The sequence below is a fragment of the Lissotriton vulgaris genome, chromosome 9 (genome assembly GCF_964263255.1).
Source record: "Lissotriton vulgaris chromosome 9, aLisVul1.2, whole genome shotgun sequence".
Classification (NCBI taxonomy): domain Eukaryota; kingdom Metazoa; phylum Chordata; class Amphibia; order Caudata; family Salamandridae; genus Lissotriton; species Lissotriton vulgaris.
In genome coordinates this window covers 841,823,830-841,843,994 of record NC_141697.1, presented here as the reverse complement: position 1 = coordinate 841,843,994, position 20,165 = coordinate 841,823,830, and the positions used below count along the sequence as shown (strand labels likewise).

At 42.9% G+C, this 20,165-nt stretch overlaps 1 protein-coding gene across 1 annotated transcript in view; it reads left to right on the top strand.

Moving 5' to 3' along the window:
• Window positions 1–20,165, top strand: part of ATG2A (autophagy related 2A) — a 2,120,972-nt gene that overhangs the window by 660,447 nt on the left and 1,440,360 nt on the right. Inside the window, exon 10 of the mRNA XM_086939522.1 lies at window positions 11,481–11,565. Within this exon, the coding sequence (XP_086795648.1) occupies window positions 11,481–11,565 (85 nt within the window). The remainder of the gene's footprint in view (window positions 1–11,480; window positions 11,566–20,165) is intronic.

The following is a 20,165-nucleotide window of genomic DNA, read 5'->3' as shown; positions in this document are numbered from 1 at the left end:
GGCAAGATTGCATCTTACCTGTTCTACGATGCCTGCTTTGTGGAGTGGAATGCATGTTGGATATCTGTCTAACACTTTTCCACACTTTTTTCCGTCACCTGAACCGGACATGCCATTGTCAGTTTTTTAATCAACATTCCTTATCACAAAAGAACCACCACAACAAGCTCTGACCGCTGTCACTGGAACAACATATCTGAGGTGGATTGAGCTCTGCCCTCAACAAAAGCCAACCAGAGAACACAGGCTGCCTATCCAGTGACATCAACAACTGAATAATTGCCTGTGCTGAGAACATAGCCCCCAGCTCGGATGAACTTAGAATGACCAAACAGCACTAACTTTTCTGATTTGTTACCTTTGCCTTGAATTGTAAAGTGCTCTGATATCCTTCGGGATCAAGTTCGCGCTGTATAAAACTTTATAGATAAATAAATCCATCGGCAATGCCAACGGATGTTGACGCTTTGCTGGGTCCGGTAACAGCTCATGCATTGTGTTGCCCCCAACGGCTACCAATCCTGATGACGGCATTCATTGAGATCTCACCGGCGATTCCAGCTGAGGGTGAGATACGCGGACCAACAGGCACACAGGTACCATCTACTGTGAACATTGCTAATGCAACTGACGCTGACGGCAATGCTTCTCATCTGTGTCTATTGATCTACTTAATGAAGTGGTTCAACTTTCATCTACTGTGGTAGACGATTTCTTTGCCAGTCTAGACAATTTAATGTTTTCTCCTGACTCGAGAATAACTTTTTAAGTTAGCACACAGCGTTCTTTCAAATCGGAAATTCGACCTTCGCTTTTTCAAAACAAACAATCTAACTTTGGATCTCTATTTTTCTACAATTTGATTTGACTTTTTCCCCAAAAAATGAACTTTGGCACAAAGCAATTTGCTTAAAGTAGAACTATTCTTAGAGAACAAGAATTCTTTGAATACTTCCTAGAAACAATATTGACCTTATCAAGAAACCAAAACAGTTTATGTATTCTGCTATGGGATGGTCTCGACCTTTTTTCTGTATTTAGAGCCATTTCATAAATGTAAGTTTTATGATGCATTCAGTTAGCAATACTAACAACATGCTACATGATTGAAATGATATAATTGCTTTTAAAATGCGTACAGTGCAATTGCTAATTTTCGTGTGCAACCATTTTAAATGCATTTTTATGTATTTTTGGGTGGGATTGTAAACACATGCTTTAGAATATGTTTTAGTGCTTGAACTTAGTAATGTTGAACATAATAAAGTGGAGTGGGTGTTGTATGGCATTTTAGGACCCTAGTGCAATTTTCCCGATTCATGAAATTATATAGGTATAAATTACCATATCCTTATATAGGCATAGAAATCATAACCATATTTAGACATGGCTCATGCAGTCCAAATACGGCATGGCTACTTCCACTAGTTTCGAAAATCCACAACGATTTCTTGGAAATCTCGGCTTCAGCAGCTAGGGACTTCCCCTTGCTTGAATATTGATTTATCCAAGAACTCATGGAGTTTTCAAAGAACTGAGACTCTTTGATGACGTTATTATGTCCACCTTTACGTCAAACTCTGCACCTTCAAGGTATAAATATGCCCACACTTGCCATAGCAAACACATCTCTTTGCCACTCATCAGAACGCAAAGTGCCAAACCTTCGCATCCAGGTACCCACACCACCTGTTCCAGGGCAATGCATTATGGATAAATTGGTCCAACAAATTTGCTTACGCTTTTCCCCCTCTCCCACTAATTCCATTAGTGGTTCGAAAACTGCAACAACATTCAATGACAATGATACTAGTAGCACCCACGTGGGCAAGACAGCCGTGGTTCACCACACTACTGCAACTCTCACAGGTGCCACATCAAAAGTTAAGAATATTACCCATGCACCTTACACAGAACCATGGAGAAATAATGCACCCAGATCCCAAACAATTGAACCTAGCGATCTGGCTCCTGAGGTCATAGAATTTGGATACTTAGATTTACCTCCAAACTGTATGGAAATCATTAAGCAAGCAAGACGTCCTACCACCAGAGCATGCTATACAGCAAAGTGGAAAAGGTTTGTTGTATACTGTAACAGTAACAACATCAACCCTCTGGACGCATCCACTAAAGAGATTATTTGCTATTTACTACACTTGCAGCAATGTACCCTTGCTTACACCTCTATTAGAGTACATCTTGCAGCTGTAGCAGCGTACCTGCAAAACAGACAACATCTTTCCCTGTTTAAAGTGCCAGCAATAAAAACTTTCATGGAAGGCCTCAAAAAAGTCATTCCACCAAGACTACCGCCTTCCCCAGTCTGGAATCTCAACATAGTACTTACCAGTCTAATGGGACCACCTTTCGAACCTATGCATAGGTGTGAAATACAATTCCTCACATGGAAGGTGGCTTTTCTTATAGCTCTTACTTCACTCAGAGGAGTAAGTGAATTGCAAGCATTCACAATACAAGAACCATTCCTGCAGTTACACCAAAATAAAGTGGTTCTTAGAACAAACCCAAAATTCTTGCCTAAAGTAATTTCAGCATTCCACATCAATCAGCCAGTGGAACTACCAGTCTTCTTTCCAAAACCACAGACAGTAGCAGAAAGGGCCCTACATACATTAGATGTCAAAAGGGTGATATTGTACTACATAGAAAGAACACAAACTTTCAGAAAGACAAAACAACTATTTGTAGCGTTTTCTCCTACACATAAGGGCAATCCTATCTCTAAAGCAGGCATTTCCAGGTGGATTGTAAAATGTATACAAATATGTTACTTAAAAGCAAAAAGGACATTAACTGTTCCTCCTAGAGCTCACTCTACACGTAAACTAGGAGCATCTATGGCATTATTAGGAAACATTCCTCTAGATGACATAATCAAAGCAGCTACCTGGGTTACACCGCATACCTTCACAAAACACTACTGTGTCGATGTGCAGGCAACACAACAGGCTAGAGTGGGACAAGCTGTACTAAAAACTTTATTTCAGACTGTTGCAACAGACACTGGTGACCACCACTAGGGAGATAACTGCTGTATAGTCTATTCATAAATGTACCATCTGCAGCCCATATGCCTCGAACGGAATATGCTACTTACCGGTATGCATCTGTTCTTGGCATAGAGGGCTGCAGAGTGGTACATGCCCTCCCAGCCTCCCCGGAAAGCTGTGTCTGTTCCAACACTATCTTATTTAGATACACTTACATGGGCATTTCTAACTGTATTCTATCATACTACTCCATCTAACCCTACTATGGCAAAACAATCTAAGGATGGAGCCGATGCCCAAAGGAGTAGTCCCCAGTCTCGTGACGACAAAAGACTTCTCCAAGAGAAAAACAAGTGCAATCATCCGAGCCCAACACCAGATGGCGATCTATTCATAAATGTACCACTCTGCAGCCCTCTATGCCAAGAACAGATGCATACTGGTAAGTAGCATATTCGTTATGCTACACCTCACTTACTTCTTCCCTCGTACTAAACTTAGGTTAGGTACATCGGGGTAGGTGTATTTTAGAAGCACCAGTTGAGTACTTTTTAGCCTTTCTTATTTATTTATGTATTTATCTATGGTCTAGGAACCATACAATGCTTTTACAGTATTATTTTATAATACTCTTCTTACTGTACGCATTATACTATGCAACCAGTATTACGATTGTAGCAGTTCATTTCTTCTGCTTGCAAAAGAAGATTGTTCATTAAATACTTTTATTGAAAACGCCTGTCTATCTATTTCTCTGCACCTCTGGTGAAACAAAGCATGCACGAATGACTGAGTAAAATATCTATCTATTGTTTCCACGACTCTGAAGATCAGTTTTATCTTGGGGAAACAAAGTTGTCATGTTTATGCGGTTGTCAGAAACGAAATCCCTGCTTGTGAACTCGAGAAAGTTTCTAGTGACCTCTGAGCCAGCTGGCACTCACAATTAAGTTTAATATATTCAATGGCGACCTAGTAGACATAAGTCCTAAGTCACATCTATAGGATATATTATATAATGCACAGAGCCTATTTTGAATATAGGAACTACACAACAATAGCATTGGCTCCCTTCCCGATGGGGTCCCATTCGCTCCTCAGATGGGACTTCTCTTCCTCAAGATGGTCACAGACAGCTTTGTGCCCTGTTGGGCTTTGAACACTAATAGTGACTAAAAATGCGTTATATGTTGTTTCTTTTCCAGTCCTGGCACCCCTCCCACCCGTCACTCTGTGACGTTTGGGGTCTGCATAGCAGTTAGAGGTTTGGGACCAGGAAGGTTTAAGACCCCCTCCTATGGGAGATCCCCCAAAATGTTTTTCTCTCTATGTTGCTTATTGTTACCTTCTCCTATTGCTACACTGGGCCTCTTTGGCCTTTACTAATTGGTTACAGTGTTCAATGGGTTTGGGTGGGCGACTTTATGCCGGTACGATTGGGGTGCTGTTGTGGGTGGGGGTTCAACAGCTGCGGTGCAGCTGACCCCTTTAGGCTATTGTAAGGGAAAGGTACTGAGAAGGGAATGATAAGTCTTTGTATTATGTATCTTGGTCAACGACTTACAAACATATCAAGATCTATGGACATAAACACACAGAATACGCACATTGCACTTTCCATTTTAATTGTGAAACATGTAAGTAATGGCCACTCACACCGAGCAACTACGCATTAAATTGCTAACGTGGAATATGAGAGGCCTACATGACCCTCGTAAACAGCAACAAGTACTAGCATACCTCGATAGACACCATATACAAATAGCAATGCTGCAAGAAACACATACCAATCTCCGCCGCCCTAACTGTTTTGGTAATAAATGGGCCTCTGCCTGTGTATTCTCTTCTTATTCATCATATTCCCGAGGCACAATCATATTCGTTAAAATGAACACACCCTTCATTTTGGGGGGCACGTTCCGCGACCCCACTGGACGTAGCTGCCTGCTCTGGGGCACACAATAAGTCACCTTAGCTTGTTTCTACGGCCCTAACACTGATGACTGAAACTACTTCAATATACTTTGGTGACACATACTCAAGGTGGGGTCCACTCATGTTATATGGGGTGGAGATTTTAACACTGCCTTGCGTCCATCTATGGATCGCTCTAATCCCTTTCCTCGCCATTACACTAACACCCAAGATACCCTCTCTGGTTAGTTTCTTGATCACGATCTAGTTGACACTTGGAGATATTTACACCCAACTGACAAGGAAGGCACCTTCTATACAGCCAGACACATGACATGGTCAAGACTCAATTACTGGATGTGCTTCCGTAGGGTAGCCCCTTGTATCCATTCTGTAGAGCATCTGGCCCGCACATACTCGGACCATGCGCCGGTATGCCTATAGATAGCCCCCCCAATTTAATTGCTACCCCACGATGTTGGAGATTGGTGCCAGAGGCACTGTTGGATATTGTTTTCCAGGCCTAAATAGGAGAGGAAATCACAGACTTCTTTGCCAGGAATAAGGGCACGGTCACCCACGTGGGCACCATTTGGGAAGCTTTCAAGGTCACTATACGTGGCTCCTGTACGGCAAAAAGCTTTGAGGTACTCAAAGATATCCTCAGAAATGTGACTCGCCTGGAAATTGAGATAAAGCAACTCGAAACTGCTATGAGGGGTGCGGTGTCTGGTGTACAGAGGGCCACACTACAAGAAAAAATGACCAGACTACACTACTACTGCAGATAGAGAAGTCAAATTTAGAGGCAAATACTTTGTTGCCTGCCGGTATGAAGAGGGCGAACGACCCGGCCGTGCACTAGCAAATATTAGACAACCTCGCTTCTCCAACTGTGTTATGGACATGGTGGACGGTGATGGGATGCGGCTCGGGGATAGTCTGGAAATTTTAAACACCTTTATCACATATTATACTGATCTTTATAGCTCTCGCCATAGAGACCTTTAGCTATCGGCACTGCTTTGGGGGCAAAAACGTGCGCACGTTGGATTGCTTGCAATGACAACGCGTGCACGTCTGGCAATTCCCTTGAGGGAGCGCGCAACGGCATATGGTCACAATCATCGCGCCTTGCTGCACGCTCCTGCAAGGGAATCGCGCAGGGCCCCTCCTGCGGCGCGAGGTGCGCACTTGTGCTGGTTTTTCTTGTAGCCGCTCCGCTTGATTCCTCCTGCCCCACCCTGTGTTGCTGTAAATTCCTCCTACTTCCCCCTTTCCAGTGTATCATACTCCTCATTGTCCTGTCCCCATCGTTTTGCAATACTTTCCCTCGTCATTCCCACCAGTATGTTTCTCTTCGTTCCTCCTTACCCCTCTTCCAGTGTCTCACGCCTCATGGTCACTCTTTTCACTTGCTGTTTCTACTGCCATTGCTCAGGTCTGTCCACCCATTCTCTTCCATGCCATAATTTCTGAATCATCCCTGCATCTGTCCTTCTCTCTACCACTGCACTCCCGACTGACTCACAGCAGCATGTAAGGAACTGAGAGCGATCCTTTTGTTCTGCCAATGCTTGCTCTTCATAGAAACAAAAAGGGGTTTTCAGGCTTCTTTCATTGCACTCTGCTTGTGTTTCCAACTAAAATGAAGTTCCGGTGGCAAGGGGCTATTCATTATAGTTCTTCATTGCATTTTATATATCATAGAAACACTAGAAAGACTGTAATGAAGGATCATTTACCACCAAGTTTCAGTTCAGATAGTACCACAAAGACTGTATTGAAGGCAAAAGAGTATTCAATGTAGTCTGTCTTTTGTTTTAATATATATCTGGTGTTATTGCGCTGAGCATGTGTTTGTAATTTCATGCATTAGCTCCTTAAATCCACACCTATTGGCTTTTCCATTGCTTTATATGGTCTTCATTTTTCTTTTAATATACTTTTGCAATAAGATGATGTGAGTGCGGCAGAGTGGAAGATAGTGCCCCAGGCACCTGCGCATTTACGCTCTTCTATAAAGTTATTCCATTCCTCCTGCTTTTTAGTCAGCTGAACTCAGGGTGTTCATATTACTACACGGCGCACACAGTTCCAGGAATCACAGAGCTGAACAAATCTGTGTTCTGAGCAGAGGGAAAAGAAACGCTGCAGATGGCAGCATCTCAAAGGAACGAGTTGCTGCACAGAAAGGTGTAGCAATCAACATGCTTTGTATGTTCAGATCTAGTGTTTATCTTTTCAGGATGCTGATCGGTGGCATAAAAAATTGCATTATACACTCCGAGCAGAATCAGCAAAATAAGAGTCATATCGATAAAAGAGTTACACATGTAAAGGGCTAGAATGAGAAGGGGGTCAGATTCCGCGGCTGGTACGTGTAATGGACAGCCTGTCTTTGAGCAACTCAGCTGTGAAACGACGAACGCGTCCAGTTTACTGCCCTGCTGGCAATTCGTATTCTGCAGCAGTGTGCGCGTGCTACTGTTTTCCCGTCTCTGAGGGCGGTGTGAGCGAGTCGACGCCATTGTAGAGTGTGCTAAACACTCCTTTGAGAAAGGTCATGCGGGTCATTGGAGTCTTTCCGCTAAGCGCATTTCCTTTTCACAGGCTGCAGATGGGAATTTAGATGGGAATGTAGAAAAACACACACACACACACACACACACACACACACACACAATTCTTCTGATAATACACTGGAGCCGATATGCCCTAAAAGATTACACCGGTCAGTCAGCGATTTGCGTGTTCACCTCTTACCTTTGGAAGTTACATCTACGAGACATGCCACCTCGAAATTGAAGTTGGCTCTGTAAGACTGCGGGGGGATTAACACTGTGCCCCTTGCTTAGTGCAAAATAACTTGTTCCTGTTGCGGATGTTCCAATCAGTTGGTACTGCTGAGGTAGCAGGTGGGGAACACGACTTATTACAGGTCAGACTGAATCAATGTTAGATTCTGAAGATACATTAAAGTGCAGTATGGGAGATATCATTGCATTGGTTCTGGTCAATTTTTCACCAACATTCTCAACAACGACCAAAGAAGGACAGCATTTGCACTGATTGACGTGTACTAAATCAGGGACAAAGTCAATAGGTCTCCACTTTAGGACCTATTTGCGTTGCCAATGATTTTTGGCAATGCTGAAAAGCTATAAAAGCAACATTTTTTGCTGATATTGTTGATCAACAACCACAAGAAAGAAAAAGAAACAAGCATTTGCAATACAATAGGTCTCGCATTTACGCAAGTTTAAGCTATTGGCATTGTAAATGGCAATGCCTATTATTTTTGTTTTTTAAAACTTAAATAAAAGGCATTGTCATTTACAATGCAAATAGCTTAAACTCGTGTAAATGTGAGACCTATTGCATTGCAAATGCGTGTTCCCCTTACCTCCGGAACACAGCACTAGGCTGGCTAGGTGACCACTGTCCCCTGCATCCTTCGAGAAACCGCCGGCAGCAGATCTTTCTCCCACCTCGCCGCAAAAACCTGGAACACCCTCCCCATCCGCCTACGACAGACCCAAGACCAGCTGGCCTTTTTGAGACTCCTCAAGACTTGGCTGCTCGAGCAGTAGCAGCCCCCCCTCCCCCAGTGCCTTGAGACCCTCAGGAGTAAGCAGTGTGCTCTACAAATGATTTGATTGTTTGATTGACCATCATCGGGAGTTCATGGCGTCACCATTTGAAGACCATGAATTTGGCGCAGCCATCATGCAGATGCAGCTGGGCAAGGCTCCGTTGTAAGATGGCCTTCCTATAGATTTTTACAAAACATACATTGATCAACTCATACCAGTGTTAAAAGAGGTGTTTCTCGAGGCTCATGAAACACAGATTCTCCCTGCCTTCATGAGAGAGGCACTGATCACCTTGTTGCTTAAACCGGGTAAACCTGCAGACCAATGTGAATCCCACTGGCCCCTCTCTCTCAAACTCTGATGCAAAACTCCTCGCAAAGCTTGTAGAAAATCGCCTCGCCCTACTAATGGAGAACCTTGTTCTTCCAGACCAAGCAGGCTTTATCCCGGGAAGGGCGACCTCCCACAAACTTAGGACACTGTTCTCGATCATTCAGACTGTTGACTCGAAATTACCTCTACCGGCGGTATTTCTTAATGCCACAAAAGCTTTTGACTCTGTCGAATGGGACTACCTCTTCACTATTTTGCAATGTATGGGACTCACTGTGGGTTTTTTGGCTTGGATCCAACTCCTTTACAACTCACTGACAGTGAAGACACTCATAAATGGCCATATCTCCCAGTCGATTTCCCGCTCTCATGGCACCCGGCAGGGCTGTCCACTATCACCCTTTCTTTTTGCCCTTGCCATGAAGCCCCTGGCCGCTAAGATCAGGCAACGCCATCACGATGAAGGTCTTCGGTGCTTACTCCGCCCTGTCCTCATTTCCCTTTACGCCGACGACATCACCCTATATTTCAAGGAACCACAACAAAACCTAAACCCATTTCTCTGTGAATTCGTTAAATTCGGGGGCCACTCCGGTCTCCATATCAACTGGGCCAAATCTCAGATCTTCCCACTGACCACTGCAGTCACACAGTTCGCAACGGTCTTCCTCATCGAATGGTGTTCTGATGATGAGAAATATTTTGGAATACAAGTCACCGCGGATCGCGAAGAGTTGATGAGACTCAATTATGGCTGTGCGATGGCGCACGTTTCTGAATGTATCACTAGATGGACCGCGCTCCCCCTGAAATGGTGATACTTCCTAAATTCTTGTATTTATTCCTTAATATCCCATATGATCCCGGCCATCATTTTTTCACATCCCTTCGATCTGAGTTGATTAGACTAGTATGGGGTGGTAAGCAACCTCGCATACAATGGGATACACTTATGCGACCATACTCGCAGGGAGGTTTCGACATTCCCAATTTTGACTATACAATATATGTGACCAGGCGCAATATGCCCACTTTTGGTTTCATCCTCCCCGGTATACAGCACAGGTAGCTACCGAACACTGGCTCGCTGACCCTATACCTTTGGAAGGGATTATACTGTCTAAGGAGGGTACACTTGGGCCTCAGCCATCCTATGTGGACTGCACAACCAAGGCTTGGTCCCTAATTACCGAGCGCTTGCAAGCACCCTATCTATATTCCCCGCTGCTTCCTCTTGTCTATCACCCAGACCTCTCATTATTGCAAGACGGTTTATTTAAAAAAATTGCCACTGCCCGACGCCTCCACTGCTGGGGTGACCTATATCTTAATGGTAAATTTTGGACTCTCCGGCAACTCTTTCCAGAACCTCCACCCACCACTATGGACACCTTCTTATACACCAGACTTAGACATGGGATCAGGGAATGCACTCCGTCGTATCCCCTGGATCCTACGGTGGTGGCCCCTCTGTACCATGTCCTCCACACACTCACTGCTTTGCACCTAGTTTCCCGGCTATATCGCAGCTTATATGTCAACACTGAATACCCCAATGTGCAGCTAGAATTAAATGATCTGTTGAACTGAAACATGACATCACAGATGAGCAATGGTCCTTCTGTTGTGCTCAAACGGCCCAAATCTCCTCCAACAGTAGATTTCGAATTATTCATTATAAATTCCTACAACGTTGCTACTACACCCCGGTGAAACTCCACAGATTTGGCTTACGGGACACAAACAGATGCGATAGATGTAAAATGGAGGCTGCTGATTTCCTCCATTTGGCTTGGGGAAGTCCAGGCATACATGCATACTGGCAACAGATCTTCACTGCTTAAGATTGCATGACTTCACTACATATCACTGTGTCCCCTTTCACAGCCCTGCTGAGGTACACTAAGCAGATCCCGGCTATACACTACAAATTTGTGTCTTTCAGCTTGGTCCTAGCCAAACGTCGTGTAGCTTGTCGATGGGGTCGGGGACGGGTCCCAAAATTCAAAGACTGGCTTGAGGATATGATACGTTGGCAAGACCAAATCTGAACATACGCCGAACTCATCCCACTACCCTCACGCCCGCGTGACATATGGGGCCCACTTAAGTCATGTCTACTGGATCACCCAATGCATATTCAACAACCGTCCCCAGACTCCTAGTAAATAAATGTTTGACCTACCTTGTACTCTCCATACTTTATCCTTACACAACTCCCTATGTAATTAATTCGATATCCTTTGCACCCAAGAGAGACACAGCAGCCTTCTCATGCTACCCTCTGATGTTCCAATACCGACATGCCATTAAAGTTGTATACAAGTGCCAGATGTACTTAATGTGTTCGATTGTGTTAATTCGCATGTCACTCACTGCCAATCTCTCCCATGTTATTCCACTGTTGTATGTAAAATGCATATGCTACCTTGTAAATGAGCATTATCAATAAAGTACAAAATTAAACATAATAAAAGAAAAAAAAAAGAAATGTGTTGTCTGTAATGGCAGTGCGCAACCATACCATGAATACTCTGCTCTTCTCCACTGCACCGCTCCAAGCCACTGCACTCTCTTCCACTTCACACTTTCTGCTTTTGAACATGTGCTCTTGCTCTTGTAGGTCATGTTGAGTTCCCCACGCCGGTGTGAGAGATCTCCTTTTGCTGCTACTCTTCCTAACCTACAGAATATAAAAACGTATCCAGGTAATCCTCTTTACTTATTAAGGCATTGCTGTATGTTATTTTTGTCAGCGCGTTTTATTGGGTTTTCATAAACTGAATAAATCGTTCTCTACACTGAGAGTATCCATCGCAATTACAGACCTCAAACAAGAAAAGGAGAAAAACAGTAATCCCAGTCCCCATGGAAACATATTTCATATATGAGGACATCTCACCCCTTGTGGTCTTATAGAAGACTGTTAAGCGAGCCAGACTTGTAATAGTTCCATACGTTTCAATTTATTTTGACAAGTTAATAAAATTGTTGTTGGTACTAATCAAATATTTTTAGCACCCGCTGTTTCTGACGACATGTTATCCCCATTTGAATTCCCTCCATATATGACAGCACCAATTGCCAAGTCTGTAAACAAAACTCTATATCTTTGGCAACCTGTTCTGTCAGTCGTTTGCTATTGTATCCCAAAGGTTCAAGCACCTGTGCTGGCCAGAGGTGCTGTATGTTTCCATTGTCTGGCAATAGTCATGTGTGCTTTAATAATAGTTAATATATGAATTTCCAGTGTACAACAAGCTCTTCTCCCATTCTAAGTTACGCATAACTAGGACTACAATATCTGGAGTGCCTGGTATGGTTGCAAGAGCTTTCCCGACAGAATGCTTTATTTTAGGGCATGTCCATCAGATATGCAATGGCATGCCATTCCCTTGCATCCTGTTCAGAATCTGTGTCCCACAGAGAGGTTGTTTTTATAAATGTCTTTCCACAGGGTTTCCTATCTCTCAATGGGCCATTGATTCTGTAATGTTGTAGACAACCCAGTTATATTAGCCGAAGTTGGGTCTACCCACCCTTTCGTTCCATGGTATGACACAAGTATTTTTTCCCTTGGGTAAGTGGTCATGTTACAGCTTTCCAGATCGTGGGTTGTAGCACCTAGTTGCCTCGCCTGTTGGCAGCGCAAGTACTCCTGTTTAGGGAGGCCATATATTGGTCGGCAGACAATGAAGGAGTTGGACATTCCCTTCTGAAACATATCTGAATTCATTCAATAGTCTCCAGGTCTCAAATTCGAATTGGTTATTCAGTATAGACTTCAGGCTTGAAGAGAACATTTTGATTTTATACTGAGTTGCTATATATTTACAAATATCTATCAGTTAGCTAGGGACTTGGCAACAATACACGTTCTGTAGATGTTTGCATGTTAGCCACATTACATCCCACAGGGATCTGTTCTCTATTGCCCAGTCCATTTACAGCCAGTGTTCATCGGATTTTAGAACATTCTTTTATAATACTTAATGGTGCCACTTTCTAGAAATTACTTCTATGCAGAAAACTGTGCCCTCCTTTATCTCAAGGTGACAGTCACACTTTCCTGGAGACCCTATGTGCTGCACCTTGCCATACAAACGTGATGATTGCATGTTGTAAGTCATACAGCGTACATTTATCTATTCAAATTGTTAATGCTTGAAAGACCTTTAGCAATCTGAGGATTAGGTTCACTTTAAAAGCTGCAAGACATCACAGTCAGGATAATTGTGGGCTACCTCACTTTCCAAAATCCGGTTTAATCTCCCTCCACAAATGCTTGATACTATCCCAAGAGGGAGTGTATTATATGGACGCATAAATATCATACAGCCCCATTTGTTATCTTGAAAGGGATTGTATCTTTTAACAGAATGGGATCCTGTCTCCATCAATCCTAGGTGTAAGAGTTCAGATTTAGTTTAATTGATTTTATATCCTGAAGCTTTCATCGGGATTCGGTGAAGTAGTGGTAATGATTGTCCCAGAGCTAAAATTGAGAGGTGCACAGTGTCGGCAAAAAGTGGTATCTTATGATATACACCTCGGAATGGGTACCTTTGATGCTGTTCTTGAGGCATATTTCGATACCAAATTGTTGTATCACTGTTACATAGAGTAGTGGCAAAAAAATGCAGCCTTATTGTGTTCCAGGCCTCAAATGAAACACAAGTAATCAAGAAAGGGAAGGCTAGGTAAGTACAGTTGGTTCACTTGGCCTCCAAACATCTGTATTCATAATAAAAACAAAAGTGAACCATAACACATGAACAAGGGCTTAGGAAGTACGTTGAGGACATATCAACTTTTACAGATCAACATGACACCATTGCTGGACAGACTAAAGACAATGTAACATTTTGATTGCCCTCTGTAGTGTTGCTCAGGGCTCATGCTGTCACAGTCAACATCTGTTACCTCTCAGAACCCCTGTATCAATTTCAAAATTATCCTGCCATTATCCCCACTGATTTTGTATCCCTCTCAATTCTCCTTTACAAGGGTTCCTGTAAAATGAGTGAACCTCCAAACTGCAAAAGATAAATGGTACAAACCCCATATGATGGTGACTTAGGTGTGGTTAACGTTGTATCGGACTATCAAGTTTCCCACCTAACAGTGGTAAAGAAGTGGGTGTTTGGTTGAAGCTTACACCCCACCAAACATTGGAGCCGAAAGAGGGTTGATGGATGGGAGCCATCCATTGCAAGAGAAAATACAATTGATCTCTATTTCGCCCCCACCACTGTACTAAAGCTATGGTGGAAACATTGCAACTCAGGGATTGCAGGGTAAATTGGCACAATGGAAACCCAGTTATGGGTGGTAACTAATTTGGAGCAGGTGCCAACATTCCAGGGCTTTAAAGAATGGGATAATAATGGTATATTTACATGAGGAGATGTTGTGTCTCACAGCATTCTTTGCTCCTTCAAATATCTTCATTCATTATTGAACTTATATAAACACCAGTTATTCAGATACCTTCAGCTTCTTCATGCACTATGCCCCACATAATAGATTTGTCAGATCTCCCAAAATGTACCTCTTTCAGACCAACCTATTTATGGGAGAAAGGGAGAACCACAGATGTCTCTGCTAGACCAGTCACTACTGAATAATACCCCTGATTCTTTCCTTCCTCTAGACAGTCCTGAATAAGGATCTGATTCCGCTAACAGGCAAAGAATGGCCAATCATACTCATGGCCCCAAGAAAAGCCACAGTTGCAATTTGGTGCAGTTCGATCCAACTCACATACCTAAGCTGGTTGTATTTTACACAAAATATACTGGCAATTTGGGTAGTAAAAATTCCCCAGAATGGAATGTCTGAGTTGTGGATGGTCAGTGGGAAACTATTCAGACTGTGTTGAAACCTCAAACCTTGGAAAGGGTCATTCGGATGACTGTTTGAGTTTACTCCGAAGGCGCCATTACTTTTTTTTATACCCGGATGTCAGTAGATATATGCAGGCCTAAGTATAGCTAATAGAAACATTGCAAGGAAATTGTGTTCTGTCAACACACCTCATCTGGAAAACTGCACAAGGGAGGGGTCACTGTCTGCCTCTGAAAATCTCAATTTATAGCAAAAGAAAAGAGAGCCTGTGCCTAGAAACAGTCCAACATATGGAAGGGGTGTTGGAGGGTAGTGCTTCTTGTTGATGCACTTTTGGGACCAGCAGGTCCGCTTCAGATTGTTGGACAAAAGGAAAAGATATCCTCCATCAGAAGCCGAAAGTGAAGTGCACTATCTACACCTCCAGCAAGCTCCAACTCCAGCCGCTCCCAACCAGCCACCCCACAATAAAAAAATGTATTTATTGGACTTCTCCAGAGTTCCTTTTTGGAGTATGGTTTCTGGTTTTCATACTAATCAGTTTATCAGTTTACCAGTGTTCTGCAAAAACACATCCAGCATTAACTGCACTGGTTCTCCTTTAAACCAAGGGTACTCCCAGTTATGACACAGACAAAAAAAAAGATTTAGGACCAACATGTAACCCAGGTTTTTGCCGCCCCTATAAATTGTACATTTGTGAAAAACAGATAGATTCCAGATTTTAACAAGTGTAGTAGTAGTCAGATGGGCATTGTTATTCTGATCATTTAGTAACACATTCTGTAAGGAAATGCCTTTTTTGTATCCTCAACCTCGTTTTTGAAGTGATGTTGCTGGTTTTTCGACTAATGATGCACAGAGGGCTGTTAACCATACTTCGGCGCCAGTACTCTGACCCCAAAACGTGTTTGTTACTTTGGCTATACCCAATTGGAATAGGCTAACTTACCTATAAGTCCCGAGTATATGGTACCCAGGGCATGTAGGTTTGAGAATCACCCCAGGGAATGCACTTGATGTGCTACCCTAGGGGTGACACAACTAAAACGAGTCTCCCACTCCGTTATAATAGACTGGCCCAGTTTGCCATTTAAAGCAATGGCAAAGCCAAATCTCCCTCTGAAGTATGTGCAAATCACCCCCATGGCAGACCTATTGAACCCTAACGCAGGGTGCAGCCAGTGGCATAACAAAAATTGAGAGGCCCCCCCCTGCAATGTTCCTGGAGGGGCCCCCTTCCGGATTTACTTAGGCGCTTACAGGCCAGGGTACTGCACTTAGAGGCCCCCCTGTAGCTTGGGCCTCCCCTTACTGTAAGGGATGCGGGGGTCTTTGTTACGCCACTGATTGCAGCATATATTACGGGCAGAACATGTATTTTACATGTTCTGACAGTAAACATGCAAACATTATTTTTTTTATGGAACTCATGGTTGCCCCATTGACGAGTGCAGGGTTACACGCTGACTCGTCAGCTGTGCCAAAGTTGATACTTCAAGGTATCAAACAATTTGTTACATTAAGCCCGACTTATTTCTCAAGTGGAAATCAATGTATTATATTGCAGAGAGCAAATAACAATTAGCCCAACAGGATACTGATCACCTCACAGGAAAAAAGTCAGGATACTAGAACAACATTCAGTGGCTGAACGTTCTACCACCTTCTGCTAAACACATTCAGAACCCCCATTCATGTGTCCTGGGAACAGAAAAATGCTGGAAAATTAACTAAGATCGTATAAAACAAACGTAAAAACGATAGGGGGAAAAAAAGAAAAAAAAAGGCTATGCACAATGAACATTAAACAAAGACTCTTTTTTAAAGGTTTCATTGTTTCTTAAAGCTGCACCAGTATATCAACCAATGAGGACTGTCAAGAAGACATCATATGCTCAACATTGGCTTACATGGGGAAAGGAAAACGCCTCTTTTTACACGACAAGCTGCAAAGAATGCCGTTTTCTCAGAATACTGACTTCATTGCACGAATGCCGACACTTTAACATTGGCACAAAGGAAAATTGTACATAATGTTTTAGCAGATTTTATTACTTAACCGAAATTGCAAAGGTTTAATTAATGGATTATGCAAATAAATATTGTTAATTGATTAAAGTATTATTTTGCAGTGTGCAACTTTTATAAAGTCGCCACTTTATTTGCCTTTAGTCTCCTTTGTCCTTAACGGTTACAAAAGGAGTCAATACACAAAACGGCTTTCTACCCTCCTGAAGAGACATGCTAAGGACTCTCAGGAAAGTAGACAATAGAAGCCTGCACTGGAGAGAGATGTTACATACCCTCCCTTCCCGTAGGGAGCCACAAAAGCTTTGGCCCAAAAGGTGAGCTTCAAAGAAGAAGGGCCTTTTGAAGGACAAACGGGTAACACTTGGGAGAGGGGCTGTCCCACTGTCTAGGTAGACAGGCTGGCACTAATGGCATAAAAGGGGAAACCAGTTGCCAAACCGGTTTTCCAGGGGTTTTTAGCCCGCTGGGTAGCCACACCTCTGGAGTGGCCTAGGGAACTCTGGACACCGAGAAAGGTGTTCTGCCATGTTGGAAGTGGGCAGAGTGGTGCATCCTGGGATAGCCAGATGCCACACATCTGAGGAAGGTGGTCATCAGGAGGGAGGAAACCTAGTACCCCATTGGCTACTGACCGTGTCGACCCTGAGGCTACTTTCTGAGCATAAAAAGGGCACCCAGAACTCAGATCTCGACTGGACTGGAAGAAGGGCTGCCCTGCTGCACTGTGGAATCAGCAAAGACAGGTTGCACCGGCATGGACTGTACCTGCTGAGCATGATGGTTAGCAAAGAAGAGGGACTGTGCCTGCTTGTGGAGAAGTCGTCTCCGGTGCCCAGCTGAAGCAAAGAGACTCCAAGGGTCAAATTGGCTGATCTCCTGTTGGCAGCATAGGGCCGCAAAAGCTGAGTAGACTGGTGGGGCAAGTTGGTAGCCCAGAATCTTTCCATCACCGCCAGCCACTGCCATCCAGCACCAGAGATCCGCATCCTACACTCAAAGTTGCACCGAGTTTGCTGAGCCCGGGAGAGTCTTCAGAGTACACCTTGGTCACCCATAAGCGGATTTGACTGTGACCACAATATCATGTGACTGGTAACCAAGTGGCAACTGGACATCTATCAGGGCCGAGCAGGACTGCCACACTTCTTTTGTGGACCGAGGTGTAGCCCAGGAAGACCCCCATTGACCTCATTGCATCCACAGCATCTTGAGGATCCTGTATCCCTTACATCTGATGCACTTCTATAGGAATCTACAGCAGATGTAAAAAGTGCCTGGAACTGACTGAAGGCTGCTTCACCTGTTAAGGTAACAGTTTTTGAGGGCTTTGCTGGTCTCCCTGATTGGTTCCCTGTCGGAGTTGGTCACCCAAGGTAACTCCAACCGACCGCAATACAATTAGCCAAAGTTTTTGTTTAAAAAACGTCAAAGTGTCAGGTTTGTTACATTTGCCAGTGCTTGTTCGTGGTTGAGTGGAATGCTTTGATTTACTATACCTTGTAAATTCTGTATATCCAGAACTCCCCGCTGGATTGTTTCATTGCGATTTCTAAAAATACAGTCTATTTTTAAAAATTGGTGTTAGATTTTTTGAGTGTCTCGTTGAGTTCTTCTTCAATTGCTTTGGTGCTGTTTAAATGCTTTAAACTCGTTGCTTTGTGTAAACCTGGATGTTCAGAGCCACAGCCAACCAGGATTGTGCTATAGGGTTCATTTTACAAATGAAACCTACTGGTCCCAAACATGTTGGTGTATGTATAGCAGGTGAGGTTGCAAATCCACACCATATAAAACACCCCATTTCCTCACACATTCGTTCAGAGCAAAGACTTCTATGACAACAATTTTTGAGAAATATTTCAAGAGAAATCTGCAAAGCATATAAATTTTGTCCAATCCATACACACTGCAAATATCACTGCTCAAATAGGTCTGATTTCTAAGTATGCCAAGCAACTCTCAAGATCCCCTTAGATGAAGTCCCACTCCACAGTGTACCCATTCCAAAAGTACTCATTGCACTGGTATTCTGTTCCACTATGCATCTGAAGATATTGTTCTGCAAAAAAAAGAAATCTGGTCTCAAACAATAATCAATTCTCTATTGGTATGCGCTAGGTTTGCCTTTTTTACCTGCTCCAGAGCAATCCCAAATTGGTGCAAGGAGGACACATTTTCGTAGAACATTCTTTTATAATACTTTGTCAAGATTAGTTAAACATGTAGCCCCCTGTTAGTGTTCTATGATTTATGCTTCGCACTCTGGAAGTTTTCTAATCCAGCAATGTTAGAGATCCATTGCTTCATTTACGGCTCAGGAAAGTTCACTTCTTATCCACTATTCAAAGGACATTTCTCAGTTTAAATCCCATTGGCTGTCCTTTGCAGTCAGCAAGTTAGCCAGTTGTTAGTTAAGTATGCTGCTTATAGTCAATATATGCACTTAAAGAGCCTACATATCTATTAGTTTTAGGTAATCTAACATCGCACTGCTGTGCGTACTTACTTGCTATTTTTGTTGTTAAAAGTTGCCATTTTCTTTGAAGATGCATTCTTAGCCTTTGAGACTATATTTTCCTTTTTGAGTACTAGTGGCAAAAATTATGAACAGTGTCTCTAGCTTAACAAAAGGCTTGATTGTCTACTATGAGATGCTCACACATTCTCAAGAATGTAAAGAGTAGACTCCTGAGTGAGCTCCAGGCAGAGAGTAGTGAATTTACTGGCATGTCTCTCAGCTGGGGCATTGCAAGTTAAACCACAAACTCATTCTAGAAAACCAGGGAGAAACAAAGTAGGACAATAGCTCTGTTACCTAGACAGTAGAATTTTATCAGAAAATGTAGAATGGATAGTTTTTTATGAGATGTCATTGAATGTTACAAACTGGTAAAAATGTAAAGTCAAAACAAGGTAAAATTGGTAACAATAACATTTTAAACAGAAAAATGTATCCACGACACCAGAGAAGTAAGAACTTTTAGTTTATCATGTGACAAAGGATAGGAAGAGTCTGAGTTACAAAACGTAGTTATCAATAGTTTGAGTGATTCAGATCGGAAGATTTGGTGGAGCCTTTTCAGTGATATGCACTTTATAGCAACCTAAAAACTTGAAGAATTTATTTTAGGTGACAGTGTCAGTGTAGTGAAACCATGCCAAGACCTTGAAAGCATAAGGTAGCTGGAATAGTGGGCAGATAACTCTATGAAATATATTGGAGAAAGCACCACTGTGTAAGACCTGAGTATATTGTAGATAAGAGAAAAATGGCACAGTAAAAAAGTTGGAATTTGTTAAAGAAATCACAAGGGGATTGAGATTCAATGGTTGCATGAGCAGATTGAATAGATTTTAGGAATGTGACTAGCAAAGGTAACAGAAGACTTACAACACATATATGAAGAGGCAGGCTGCAGAAAATATT